This window comes from Heptranchias perlo, chromosome 12, assembly GCF_035084215.1.
Source record: "Heptranchias perlo isolate sHepPer1 chromosome 12, sHepPer1.hap1, whole genome shotgun sequence".
NCBI classification, from domain to species: Eukaryota; Metazoa; Chordata; class Chondrichthyes; order Hexanchiformes; family Hexanchidae; genus Heptranchias; species Heptranchias perlo.
The window spans coordinates 71,635,579-71,650,545 of NC_090336.1; the positions used below are offsets into that span (position 1 = coordinate 71,635,579).

Genomic DNA, 14,967 nt, shown 5'->3' on the forward strand with positions numbered 1-14,967 from the left:
AAACTATTAAATGAAACAAAATATAAATCTTAAGAGATTCTGATTTGAAAAAAAAATACACGATTCTGTATAAAAAGGACTATTCTTTACCAATCAAAAATATCACTCACAAATATTACCTGATACTTGAATCAGAAAGTCTTAAGCACAGTGTTCTGGGAACCATTTTCTTGACTTCGTTCAAAATCACTTAATGCCATAAAATTAGTAACCAAAAAAAAAATCACAAACACATCCCATTTAATGAAAAGAAAGTTTCCTTGCTAAGATTTTCTGGAACAATAAATCAACAGTTACTCTTTTGACAGCGAGCAAGCAGTGCACAGCGCGCAGGTCGGTACCTGGGAGTAAGTCGAGTCCTTTGGTATTCTGGAGTGTGAAAGAATTTGAAGATGTGGACGTGCCAAGCAGAGGCTCCTTTATCTCCTCGTCCCTGAAACTCTTCTTCTTGAAACTGGCCACGATTCTCCAGATATCGTTCTTCGATGCGGCCACCATGGGGTCATCCAGAACTAGGGCTGGCTTCTCATCGCTTGCTGCTTTTCGGTTCCCCAGTCTCAGCGAAGAAAACAACCCGTTGTTTCTCTGGGCGTGGAAGCTGAGCTGGGGCTTTATCTGATCGGAATCGCCTTCCTTTGCCGAGATTTTCTCCCCGGAGCTTGGTGCGTGGTCCTCCTTCGCTGTGGCGGTGAGCTGGTGGTTTTCGTTCTTGGTGTTCTTGCGGGAATCTTCAGTTGAGCTGTTGTGAAAGTCCCCTGGAGCTGGTCTGTGGAGAGGCACTGAAGATAAGTCCCTGTGCTGATTTGGACCAGGAGGCTGTTGCATAACGGAACTCGGTTGCTCGGTGGCCTCTGATGACAAGGATGAGTCTTGTGTGGAACTGTTGACCGGGTTGACAGATAAGCCATGGAAGGAACTACCTGAAATGAGCCTGGCACGCCTCACTTTCGATTTCTTTTCCTGGGTCCGTTCCGCACCGTCCGACAACGCAGAGCTTTTGCTATCAAAGAAAGACCTAAACACATTCGCTAAGAAACTCAGAGGTGATTTGGGAGAGTCGTCATCCGAAGTATTACCTTTGGATGAGGTACCTTCCATCTTGGGAGGTTCCGAAGGACTGTGGATGTCTGAGTTTGTTAAAATGGTTGGTTGGGTTAAAACTGAAGTGCCTGATGATTTAGTCTTGGTCCTGGTTGATCTTTTCCCATCACACTTTGTAAGGTATATCTCTCCGCTATTGTCCTGAATTCCTTTGACCTTCTCGGTCTCCTGCTGTTTCTCCGTAATTGTGTTACTTGGGACCGAGGAGTTCCAGTCCAGCGACTGCGCTGGCCGCGTCGGAGAGTCAATCAGTCGCTTAACCGAGCCATGCGAGTGTCCATCTCTGGACAGTAGCTTTTGTAGAATTGAGTCTTTCATTCCCACGGTGCCCGTTGAAGTAAGCTTGGAATGAGAAACACGCCCCGTGCCCTGATGCCCTGATGAGACAGAAGTTTCCGGGACAAGTGTGAACTCGTCCTTTGCTGACAGGCTGGATCCAACACGTGAATCGGATGAGACGTCCTCTCCATCTTTCTCGGAGCCACCGTTACAAAAAATGGGCAACTTGTGGCCTGCCCTGGCCGAATGGACCTTCCGAGGCTGGTGGGCCTCCCTGTTAGTCAGCGGGGCTTCTACGTCGCGTGTGAGATGAGGCCGAGGAACGGAGACAGCGAGGTCTGGATTCTTGACGGGCCTTTGTTGCCATGGTGACCTGTTAGGTGAAGAATATCCCCTCCTCAGCTGACACGGGCTATGGACAGAAGGAACCTGCCAGAAATAAAAATAGTTGAAGTCAATACATCACAGAACTAATCTTTTTTTTTTGGAGGTGGGTATTTCCGTTCCCCCTCGCCCGTTAATCCCGTTCCCCCCCTCGCCCGTCAGCCCCGTTCCCCCCCTCGCCCGTCAGCCCCGTTCCCCCCCTCGCCCGTCAGCCCCGTTCTCCCCCTCGCCCGTCAGCCCCGTTCCCCCCCTCGCCCGTCAGCCCCGTTCCCCCCCTCGCCCGTCAGCCCCGTTCCCCCCTCGCCCGTCAGCCCCGTTCCCCCCCTCGCCCGTCAGCCCCGTTCCCCCCCTCGCCCGTCAGCCCCGTTCCCCCCTCGCCCGTCAGCCCCGTTCTCCCCCTCGCCCGTCAGCCCCGTTCCCCCCCTCGCCCGTCAGCCCCGTTCCCCCCTCGCCAGTCAGCCCCATTCTCCCCTCGCCCGTCAGCCCCATTCTCCCCCTCGCCCGTCAGCCCCGTTCCCCCCCTCGCCCGTCAGCCCCGTTCCCCTCTCTTGTTAACCCCGTTCTCCCCTCGCTTCTTCGCACAGATTCCCTGCGGGATAGAATGGGCTAAAAACCTCCTCCAGAATCCTGTCAATGCCTCTTCATAGCCAGTCTCTCGGAGGCCCACAAGAGCACCCCCGATTATTGATAGTTGCTCTCGCCTGTCAGGGAGTGCCCGACAGCAGCATGGCCGAGATAAAGAACTCACAGGTGTGCATCATATCACTCTCTGCAATCGGCCGACACTCCTAATGTAATCGGTGATAATCAAGGATGATACAGTGATGACACGTCCAGGCTGCCTTACGGGACACTACAGTCCTGACTTATAGCCGGTTGCTCCCCAGTCGTAGAATGTTATCATTCTGGCGCATCTTTAACCGTCCAAATTCTGGCTAAAACCCGCAGCAATGAATGGGGCACAGGTTAAGCTTTGAGGTTTAGTCGTTATTACCGAAGAGTTGGGGGGGGAGTGCAGTTTGCTTCAGCTCAGGGCTGTGTCGGATACGACAGTACTGTCACTCACGCTGTTATTTTACACTCTACAAATCTCCCCTCGTCCACCGCCCCCCACCGCGGCGTGGAGCGTGATCGTGATGTTGAGCTGGCCTGTCCCTTTAAGGCCCGTGGGGAGGTGCTTTCAATGGGCAAATCCAAATGACCAAACACCCGAGGTCAGTCAGAGGGTAATTGCAGCGACTTGTAGATTTCGGGTGCCCGGTCACATGGACTCAGCATGAAACGACTTTTTATTTGAGATCGTTTTGCATCTGTTACAAAGCGTGACACAAGCAAGTGTGACACGAGCAAGTGTGACACTGAGAAGTGTGACACTGAGAAGTGTGACACTCAGAAGTGTGACACTGAGAAGTGTGACACTCAGAAGTGTGACACTCAGAAGTGTGACAGAAGTCCAACAGGCACAAAACACAGTCCCCGCCACTTAAAACGTCCATGATTAAAACTGTCTTATCTCGGCCAAAAGCCAATAACCATTTGCATTAACATCAATTTCAAAGTTACCGGTTCGAGCGGTTTAAAATGCTCCGTTTATTTCAGCCAGAAACAGCTGCGCTCACTCACCAGTTCGCGACTCGTTAAGGTGGAGCGAATGTAAGAACAAACATAATTAAATAAGACTTCGTTAGCCTTCAGCTTCCTTTTGTGTACTTAAAGCCTTTAATCCTCTCTAAAGGGGTGTGGGGTTACAGTTTGTAAACTGACTGCAGTTTAAAGAAAGCTACAGGTCAGGGTGGAGCTACACACAAGCAACATTCTTGTCGACTACTGCAGTCGGGCGACCCTCGCTGTACTGGCCATCGCGCATGGCGGGCAGTTGCGTTCGCACGATCACGCCCGCTGTAAGAAGGTAAGAAATTAGGAGCAGGAGTAGGCCATTCGGCCCCTCGAGCCTGCTCCGCCGTTCAATAAGATCATGGCTGATCTTCAACCTCAACTCCACTTTCCCGCCTGATCCCCATATCCCTTGATTCCCTTAGTGTCCAACGATCAATCGATCTCAGCCTTGAATATACTCAACGACTGAGTATCCACAGCCCTCTGGGGTAGAGAATTCCAAAGATTCACAACCCTCTGAGTGAAGAAATTCCTCCTCATCTCAATCCTAAATGGCCGACCTCTTATCCTGAGATGATGCCCCCTAGTTCTAGACTCTCCAGCCAGGGGGGAAACAGCCTCTCAGCATCTACCCTGTCAAGCCCTCTTAAGAATTTTATATGTTTCAATGAGATCACCTCTCATTCTTCTAAACTCCAGAGAGCATGGTGGGGACTGCATAGTGTGGAAGGGTATGATCAATAATTCAACTCACCCAATGGGAAGCCATGGTCAAGGGGAGCATGGCGGAGAGAATGAAAAATGTTGGAGCCCTGTCTCCAACCAGTGCCCCTTTTGAGCGCAGGATTGGTGAATGAATCAGACGGTGCAAATACACTCGACAAAATTCTCATTTGGAATGAATGCAGATTCAGGAAACACATGCTGAATAATTGCATTATCCTCCAAGACACAATTCTCGAACCCTCTCCCACTGCCGACCCCTTAATCTCCAACAACATCAACTTGCATTCATATAGCGCCTTTACCACAGTATAACAACTGGTACAGCACAGAAGGAGGCCATTCGGCCCATCGAACCTGTGCCAGCTCTTTGAAAGATTTAGTCTCCTTCCTCCTGCTCTTTCCCCATAGCCCTGTAAACTTTTTCCCTTCAAGTATTTATCCAATTCCCTTTTGAAAGTTACTATTGAATCTGCTTCCACCGCCCTTTCAGGCAGCGCGTCCCAGATCATCACAACTCGCTGCGTAAGAAAACGTTTCCTCATGTTGTCTCTGGCTCTTTTGTCGCTCACCTTAAATCCGTGTCCTTCTGCCACTGGAAACGGTTTCTCCTTATTTACTCTGTCAAAACCGTTCATGATTTTGAACGCCTCTATCAAATCTCCCCTTAACCTTCTCTGCTCTGAGGAGAACAACCCCAGCTTCTCCAGTCTCTCCACATTACTGAAGTCCCTCATCCCTGGCACTTTCCAGTAAATCTCTTCTGCACCCTCTCTAAGGCCTTGACATCCTTCCTAAAGTATTTAGCAGTAAAATGTCCCAAGGTGTTTCACAGGAGCGATTATCAAACAAAATTTGACACCGAGCCACATAAGGAGATATTAAGACAGGTGCTTGGTCACACAGGTAGGTTTTAAGGAATATCTTAGAGGAGGAGAGAGAGGTGGAGGGGCGGAGAGGTTTAGGGAGAGAATTCCAGACCTTATGGCCTAGACGGCTGAAGGCATGGCATCTGCCCGACAATGTGGAAAATTGCCCAGGTATGTCCTGTCCACAAAAAAGCAGGACAAATCCAATCCGGCCAATTACCGCCCCATCAGTCTACTCTCAATCATCAGCAAAGTGATGGAAGGTGTCGTCGACAGTGCTATCAAGCGGCACTTACTCACCAATAACCTGCTCACCGATGCTCAGTTTGGGTTCCGCCAGGACCACTCGGCTCCAGACCTCATTACAGCCTTGGTCCAAACATGGACAAAAGAGCTGAATTCCAGGGGTGAGCTGAGAGTGACTGCCCTTGACATAAAGGCAGCATTTGACCAAGTGTGGCACCAAGGAGCCCTAGTAAAATTGAAATCAATGGGAATCAGGGGGAAAACTCTTCCTTGGCTGGAGTCATACCTAGCACAAAGGAAGATGGTAGTGGTTGTTGGAGGCTAATCATCTCATCCCCAGGACATTGCTGCAGGAGTTCCTCAGGGCAGTGTCCTAGGCCCAACCATTTTCAGCTGCTTCATCAATGACCTTCCCTCCATCATAAGGTCAGAAATGGGGATGTTCGCTGATGATTGCACAGTGTTCAGTTCCATTTGCAATCCCTCAAATAATGAAGCAGTCCGAGCCTGCATGTAGCAAGACCTGGACAACATCCAGGCTTGGGCTGATAAGTGGCAAGTAACATTCGTGCCAGACAAGTGCCAGGCAATGACCATCTCCAACAAGAGAGAGTCTAACGACCTCCCCTTGACATTCAACGGCATTACCATCGCCGAATCCCCCACCATCAACATTCTGAGGGTCACCATTGACCAGAAACTTAACTGGACCAGCCATATAAATACTGTGGCTACAAGAGCAGGTCAGAGGCTGGGTATCCTGCAGCGAGTGACTCACCTCCTGACTCCCCAAAGCCTTTCCACCATCTACAAGGCACAAGTCAGGAGTGTGATGGAATACTCTCCACTTGCCTGGATGAGTGCAGCTCCAACAACACTCAAGAAGCTCGACACCATCCAGGACAAAGCAGCCCGCTTGATTGGCCACCCATCCACCACCCTAAACATTCACTCCCTTCACCACGGGCACACTGTGGCTGCAGTGTGTACCATCCACAGGATGCACTGCAGCAACTCGCCAAGGCTTCTTCGACAGCACCTACCAAACCCGCGACCTCTACCACCTAGAAGGACAAGAGCAGCAGGCGCATGGGAACAACACCACCTGCACGTTCCCCTCCAAGTCACACACCATCCCGACTTGGAAATATATCGGCCGTTCCTTCATCGTCGCTGGGTCAGAATCCTGGAACTCCCTTCCTAACAGCACTGTGGGAGAACCGTCACCACACGGACTGCAGCGGTTCAAGAAGGCGGCTCACCACCACCTTCTCAAGGGCAATTAGGGATGGGCAATAAATGCCGGCCTCGCCAGCGACGCCCACATCCCATGAACGAATAAAAAAAAAATTGTGGAGCGATGAAAATCGAGGATGCGCAAGAGGCAAGAATTGGAGGAGTGCAGAGATCTCAGAGGGTTGTAGGGCTCGAGGAGGTTACAGAGATAGGGAGGGGCGAGGCCATGGAGGGATTTGTAAACAAGGATGAGAGTTTTATAATAGATCCCACTGGCGCATTTATTTAACCTCAACTTATCATAGAATCATACAGCACAGAAGGAGGCCATTCAGCCCTCCGTGTCTGTGCCAGCTCTTTGAAAGAGCTATCCAATTAGTCCCACTCCTCATCCTCTTTCCCCATAGCCCTGCAAAAATTGTTTTGGGTACTGAATAAAGAACAGATCTCCCTCGAAGGTGCAGCTGGTAAAGTTGTGATAGGCCATGAGGGTTTGTGCTGAGGTATCTGGGAAGGTGGAAGAGGGTACTAATTTTGCACAGTGCCCCTGAGTGGGAAAGATTGACCAGGGCTCCTGCTCCTGATTGCTGTCCATCGACTGGTGCTGAAATGTAGGTGCATGTGGACATCCTGTGAGAACAGTACTGGACTCAGCTGTGATCCCCTCACCTCCTCTCCACTCCCCTCCCCTCACCTCCCCTCCCCTCTTGGATGAGGTAATGGTTACTGGCCGGTGGCACAAACATACACAGACACACAGACGTACACACACAGAGACACATAGACACAGACACACAGACACACACACACACACAGACGTACACACACAGAGACACACAGACGCGCGCACACATGGACGTACACACACACGTGCATGTACACACACATACACATATACGCAGACACACACACAGACATATAAACACCCATGCATTCACATATACACGCTTGTACACACACAGATCAACAGAGACCATATCAGTCTCTCCCTGTTTATGTTTTCTTTCTTCCTGACACGAGCCGTTTTATGCTTCAAATTAATTACAAATTGCCTACTTAAAACAAGCAGGAATTACATCAGTGGCTTGAAAGAACATTTGCATCGATCCAGGACGAGACATCGCAGGGCTGGGACGCTCAGTGCTCTCATCTGAAATTCTCTGCTTTTATTAGCGGAGACTGAAGTCCATTTGCCTCCTCGAAAACGACCAAGAGCGGAACTTCAGGGAAAGGCGTCAAGTGTTCATACGGCCCTATCCTGGCAGGGCAATATCAGGGGCCAAAAGTCATACGTCTTTTCACAAAAAGGAAGCATTCGCTGGCCCCAGGGACTAGATATCCTCACCCCTTCACCTGGGCACAGCACATAAAGAAAGAGCGAGCTTGCATTTATATAGCGCCTTTCACAACCTCAGGATGTCCCAAAGGGCTTTACAGCCAATGGAGCTCTTTTGAAGTGTAGTCACTGTTGTAATGTAGGGAAACGCGGCAGACAATTTGCGCACAGCAAGATCCCACAAACAGAAACGTGATGATGACCAGATAATCTGTTTTTAAGTGACGTTGGTTGAGGGATAAATATTGACCAGAACACCGGGGAGAACTCCCCTGCTCTTCTTCGAAATGGTGGCTGTGGGATCTTCTACGTCCACCCGAGGGGGCAAATGGGACCTCAATTTAACGTCTCCTCCAAAAGACCGCACCTCTGACAGTGCTGCACTCCCTCAGTACTGCGCTGGGAGTGTCAGCCGAGATTATTTGCTCGAGTCGGACAAAGGTGAGGCCACTCCAAAAGGAAAGATCTCCCATAACTCAGTCATTTTGAGCAGAGATTTCCTCCAACTAAATATTGGGAAGACCGAAGCCATTGTCTTCGATGCCCTGTCACAAACTCCGTTCCCTCGGCCCCCGATTCCATCCCTCTCCCTGGCCACTGTCTAAGGTTGAACTAGACCGTTCGCAACCTTGGCGTCCTATTTGACCCTGAGATGAGCTTCCGACCGAATACCTGCTCCATCGCCAAGACCACCTACTTCCACCTCCGTAACATCGCCAGTCTCCGCCCCCTGCCTCAGCTCATCTGCTGCTGAAACCCTCATCCGTGCCGTCGTTACCTCTAGACTTGACTATTCCAATGCTCTCCTGGCCGGCCTCCCATCTCCCACCCTCCACGCACTTGAAATCATCCAAAACTCTGCTGCCCATATCCTAAGTCGCACCAAGTCCAGTTCACCCATCATCCTTGTGCTCGCTGACCTACATTGGCTCCCGGTCCAGGAACACCTCGATTTTTAAAATTCTCATCCTTGTGTTCAAATCCCTCCATGGCCCTCGCCCCCTCCCTATCTCTGTAACCTCCTCCAGCCCCTACAACCCTCCGAGTTATCGCTGCGCTCCTCCGATTCTGGCCTCTTGCGCATCCCCGATTTTCATCGCTCCACCATTGGCGGCCGTGCCTTCAGCTGCCTCGGCCCGAAGCTCTGGAATTCCCTCCCTAAACCTCTCCCCCTCTCTCTCCTCCTTTAAGATTCTCCTTTCAACCTATCTACCAAGCGTTTGGTCACTTTTCCTAATACCTCTTCATGTGGCTCGGGGTCAAGTTTTGTTTGAAAATCGCTCCTGTGAAGCGCCTTGGGATGTTTTACTGTGTTAAAGGCACGATATAAATGCAAGCTGTTGTTGTCATTTTAGTATTCTTGCAATATCCCATCTGTAATTTTCACTTTCCAAATCTTGCATCTTGGCAGAATAATGCTAGACTGGTGATTCTGACATACTGGGGGGCAATTTTAACCAAACTCGCTGGTTGGGGGTCCCACAGGATCGGGTGGAATGCAGCTTTCTATTTTAATTCGTTCACGGGATGTGGGCGTGGCTGGCGAGGCCGGCATTTATTGCCCATCCCTAATTGCCCCTTGAGAAGGTGGCGGTGAGCCGCCTTCTTGAACCGCTGCAGTCCGTGTGGTGAAGGTTCTCCCACAGTGCTGTTAGGAAGGGAGTTCCAGGATTTTGACCCAGCGACGATGAAGGAACGGCCGATATATTTCCAAGTCGGGATGGTGTGTGACTTGGAGGGGAACGTGCAGGTGGTGGTGTTCCCATGTGCCTGCTGCCCTTGTCCTTCTAGGTGGTAGAGGTCGCGGGTTTACACCTGGCCCAATATTGCTCTCCGTTGACTGACCGAGTAAACTCGGGCGGGGCGTAAAAGTGGCATTGCCCTTTGGTTCTTCCGACGGGGGGGTTAGGTTAAACTCGCCTCCCCTTTCTTCCCGGGAACCCTCCTGTGGAGCCTGATTTACCGAGTTGACTCTAGAGCTCTTGCTGAAACTAACAGATCTCCCGTGGCGTTGCTCTCTGGGTCTGGGGCGCGGCTTTGATAACCTGGCCTGTCCCTTGAACGCCAGCGAGCAAGTGGTCCCTCGTGGTTAAGTGGTCGAAACGGGGAGAAATCCAAATAATCGTAAATCCGCCCCGCCACCCCCTCTCCTCCACGGTGACAGAATTCCAGGCCCTTCAGACACCCAGCTCAACAAAAATAAAATAACAAAGGACGAAAAGGAAAGAAAGAAAGTCTTGGCCGGAGAACTGGCCCTCATTCCTTCAGTGGATTTCCCCACCACGATTGCGAAACGTATCAGAAGATTCCTGTCCTGCACCCGAGGTCCAAATGCAAGAATCTGCTGAGCCTCCATAAATCGGCAGACAGCAAGCCAGTTAATGCCTCGTTTCCAAGGACTGTGGAACAAAAGAACATTCTGTGCTAATTAAGAGATTACGTCGGCTTTGTCCGCTGACAATGCCCGGGGAACAGTTAGCGTCCAGCACTGATAAGAGCTCCCTGCGTCCAATATCTCAGCTCTGCAGATAAGCAGAATGTCAAAGTGGTCCTTAAATATTAATATTTACATCTCCGAGCCCTTCGAAAATAGTGTGTCTTATTTCGCAATCTCTCTCCTGAATCCATTGGCCCACACAAGAGGGAGCTGGAGGCCCTGTCCATTAGCTCATCAACGTGCCCGCTCCCGTCAGAGCCGAGGTGATGAAGCTCGGATTTTCCGATTGGTGTTGCGTGAAATGAAACAGTTGCCATTCAGCCCCTCGTGCCTGCTCCGCCATTTGAGAAGATCATGGCTGATCTGTGATCTAACTCCATATACCTGCCTTTGGCCCATATCCCTTAATACCTTTGGTTGCCAAAAAGCTATCTATCTCAGATTTAAATTTAGCAATTGAGCTAGTGTCAATTGCCGTTTGCGGAAGAGAGTTCCAAACTTCTACCACCCTTTGTGCGTAGAAATGTTTTCTAATCTCGCTCCTGAAAGGTCTGGCTCTAATTTTTAGACTGTGCCCCCTACTCCTAGAATCCCCAACCAGCGGAAATAGTTTCTCTCTATCCACCCTATCCGTTCCCCTTAATATCTTATAAACTTCGATCAGATCACCCCTTAACCTTCAAAACTCCAGAGAATACAACCCCAATTTGTGTAATCTCTCCTCGTAACTTAACCCTTGAAGTCCGGGTATCATTCTAGTAAACCTACGCTGCACTCCCTCCAAGGCCAATATGTCCTTCCGAAGGTGCGGTGCCCAGAACTGCTCACAGTACTCCAGGTGCGGTCTAACCAGGGTTTTGTATAGCTGCAGCATAACTTCTGCCCCCTTGTGCTCCAGTCCTCTAGATATAAAGGCCAGCATTCCATTAGCCTTATTGATTATTTTCTGCACCTGTTCATGACACTTCAATGATCGATGAACCTGAACCCCTAAGTCCCTTTGGACATCCACTGTTTTTAACTTTTTGCCATTTAGAAAGTACCCTGTTCTATCCTTTTTTGATCCAAAGTATATAGCATGACACAGACCAGAGATGGTACCAGGGCCCCACCTAGTCTTGCCAATTGGTCCATTTAGTTCTTGGGGGGACCTCATAGGCTTTTTTTTTGATGTTATGAACAGTTCCGTTGAATACTCTCCACGTGTATAGAGATTAGATACTGGTGCATTCCCTTGGCTTGTAGTCCCTTGAGTGCAGAAGATTTGGTGCAAAGTGGCTGCTGCTGTGAATTAGTTGGTTACGGAGTGTCTTTCCTTCTCTCCCTCCCTTCCCTTCTCCACCCAGACTGTCCACAGTGCACTTTTTCTGTTCTTAGCCAGGTCCCCAAATCATCATGAACCAACCTCACAAAGCAGCCCGCTTGTTTGGCACCCCATCCACCACCCTAAACATTCGCTCCCTTCACCACCGGCGCACCGTGGCTGCAGTGTGTACCATCCACAGGATGCACTGCAGCAACTCGCCAAGGCTTCTTCGACAGCACCTCCCAAACCCGCGACCTCTACCACCTAGAAGGACAAGAGCAGCAGGCACATGGGAACAGCACCACCTGCACGTTCCCCTCCAAGTCACACACCATCCCGGACTTGGAAATATATCGGCCGTTCCTTCATCGTCGCTGGGTCAAAATCCTGAAACTCCCTTCCTAACAGCACTGTGGGAGAACCTTCACCACACGGACTGCAGCAGTTCAAGAAGGCGGCTCACCACCACCTTCTCAAGGGGGCAATTAGGGATGGGCAATAAATGCCGGCCTCGCCAGCGACGCCCACATCCCATGAATCGATTAAAAAAACAAGTACCAGCCAATAATGACCAGCTGCCATACCTGAGCTCCCTGGTCCCTGTCCTCAGCGGAGTTCACTTGATTCAGGTCACTTTCCCTCGACGTTGGTTCAATCTTCTTACGCAGCAGCAGAGGGAGCTCTTTAACGGGAAAGGCAGTGTTGAAGACTTTAACTCATAACGATCAAGGTAGAATTCATCATTTAACATTTAATTGTGTTTGGAAAGAAAGCTGAAGAATTAAACAAAAACATTCATAAAGCACCTTATCGAGGGGGGTGCCACATCTGGTTGGACATATTCCTGGAGGTATGGTCACATGACCTCCTGCCTCCAACTGCCCTGCCCCGCCATTGGTCGCCCAACACGTCCATCCTCATTGAGCCCCCCCACACTCCCGCCATTGGTCGCCCAACACGTCCATCCTCATTGAGCCCACCCCCCCACACTCCCGCCATTGGTCGCCCAACACGTCCATCCTCATTGAGCCCCCCCCCACACTCCCGCCATTGGTCGCCCAACACGTCCATCCCCGTGGAACCCCCCCCTACACTCCCGCCATTGGTCGCCCAACACGCCTATCCCCGTGGAGCCCCCCCCACACTCCCGCCATTGGTCGCCCAACACATCCATCCTCATTGAGCCCCCCCCCACACTCCCGCCATTGGTCGCCCAACACATCCATCCTCATTGAGCCCACCCCCCCACACTCCCGCCATTGGTCGCCCAACACGTCCATCCTCATTGAGCCCCCCCCCACACTCCCGCCATTGGTCGCCCAACACGTCCATCCCCGTGGAACCCCCCCCTACACTCCCGCCATTGGTCGCCCAACACGCCTATCCCCGTGGAGCCCCCCCCACACTCCCGCCATTGGTCGCCCAACACATCCATCCTCATTGAGCCCCCCCCCACACTCCCGCCATTGGTCGCCCAACACATCCATCCTCATTGAGCCCCCCCCACACTCCCGCCATTGGTCGCCCAACACGTCCATCCTCATTGAGCCCCCCCCCCCCCACACTCCCGCCATTGGTCGCCCAACACGTCCATCCTCATTGAGCCCCCTCCCACACTCCCGCCATTGGTTGCCCAACACGTCCATCCTCATTGAGCCCACCCCACACTCCCGCCATTGGTCGCCCAACACGTCCATCCTCGTGGAGCCCACCCCGAACACTCCCGCCATTGGTCGCCCAACACGTCCATCCCCGTGGAGCCCACCCCGAACACTCCCGCCATTGGTCGCCCAACACGTCCATCCCCGTGGAGCCCACCCCGAACACTCCCGCCATTGGTCGCCCAACACATCCATCCTCATTGAGCCCACTCCCACACTCCCGCCATTGGTTGCCCAACACGTCCATCCTCATTGAGCCCACTCCCACACTCCCGCCATTGGTTGCCCAACACGTCCATCCCCGTGGAGCCCACCCCCCAACACTCCCGCCATTGGTCGCCCAACACGTCCATCCCCGTGGAGCCCCCCCCCCAACACTCCCGCCATTGGTCGCCCAACACGTCCATCCCCGTGGAGCCCCCCCCCCAACACTCCCGCCATTGGTCGCCCAACACGTCCATCCTCATTGAGCCCACCCCCCAACACTCCCGCCATTGGTCGCCCAACACGTCCATCCCCGTGGAGCCCCTCCCACACTCCCACCATTGGTCGCCCAACACGTCCATCCTCATTGAGCCCACCCCCCAACACTCCCGCCATTGGTCGCCCAACACGTCCATCCCCGTGGAGCTCCCCCAACACTCCCGCCATTGGTCGCCCAACACGTCCATCCCCGTGGAGCCCCCCCCACACTCCCACCATTGGTCGCCCAACACGTCCATCCTCATTGAGCCCACCCCCCAACACTCCCGCCATTGGTCGCCCAACACGTCCATCCCCGTGGAGCCCCTCCCACACTCCCACCATTGGTCGCCCAACACGTCCATCCTCATTGAGCCCACCCCCCAACACTCCCGCCATTGGTCGCCCAACACGTCCATCCCCGTGGAGCCCCCCCCACACTCCCGCCATTGGTCGCCCAACACATCCATCCTCATTGAGCCCACCCCCCAACACTCCGGCCATTGGTCGCCCAACATGTCCATCCTCATTGAGCCCACCCCCCCCAACACTCCCGCCATTGGTCGCCCAACATGTCCATCCTCGCGGAGCTCCTCCTTCCCACGGCCAATCAGAAAGCGAATAGACTCTTCATTACCCGATTGGATGATTTCAAGTCCAATATTTTTATAATTAATAAACAATAGTGTCCAAAGAAAATGAAAAAAACACACCGTTATTTTTATTGCCCCTATGATTTTTTCTCTGGGGTTTTGCTTGCAGCAGTGTCCTGGAGATTCATCTCAAATTCCTGGAGACGCCAGGCCAATCCAGGAGGGTTGGCAACTCCCCTTCCCCCTCCCTCCCAACCTGATCACATCTCTCAGCAATGACCCATACTTAAGAAAAGACATACTTGCTCTCGAGGCAGTACAAAGAAGGTTCACTCGGTTAATCCCGGGGATGAGGGGGCGGACATATGAGGAGAGGTTGAGTAGATTGGGACTCTACTCATTGGAGTTCAGAAGAATGAGAGGCGATCTTATTGAAACATATAAGATTGTGAAGGGGCTTGATCGGGTGGATGCGGTAAGGATGTTCCCAAGGATGGGTGAAACTAGAACTAGGGGGCATAATCTTAGAATAAGGGGCTGCTCTTTCAAAACTGAGATGAGGAGAAACTTCTTCACTCAGAGGGTAGTAGGTCTGTGGAATTTGCTGCCCCAGGAAGCTACATCATTAAATAAATTTAAAACAGAAATCGACAGTTTCCTAGAAGTAAAGGGAATTAGGGGTTACGGGGAGCGGGCAGGAAATTGGAGATGAATTTA

The 14,967-nt window shown here is 51.8% G+C and overlaps 1 protein-coding gene across 1 annotated transcript in view; it reads right to left on the reverse strand.

Moving 5' to 3' along the window:
* The window catches only part of LOC137327792 (F-actin-monooxygenase MICAL2-like), a 205,017-nt gene that overhangs the window by 40,550 nt on the left and 149,500 nt on the right, over positions 1-14,967 (reverse strand). Inside the window, exons 22-24 of the mRNA XM_067993598.1 lie at positions 12,093-12,216; positions 10,073-10,190; positions 342-1,809 (exon numbers count right to left, since the gene is read on the reverse strand). Of these exons, the coding sequence (XP_067849699.1) occupies positions 342-1,809; positions 10,073-10,190; positions 12,093-12,216 (1,710 nt within the window). The remainder of the gene's footprint in view (positions 1-341; positions 1,810-10,072; positions 10,191-12,092; positions 12,217-14,967) is intronic.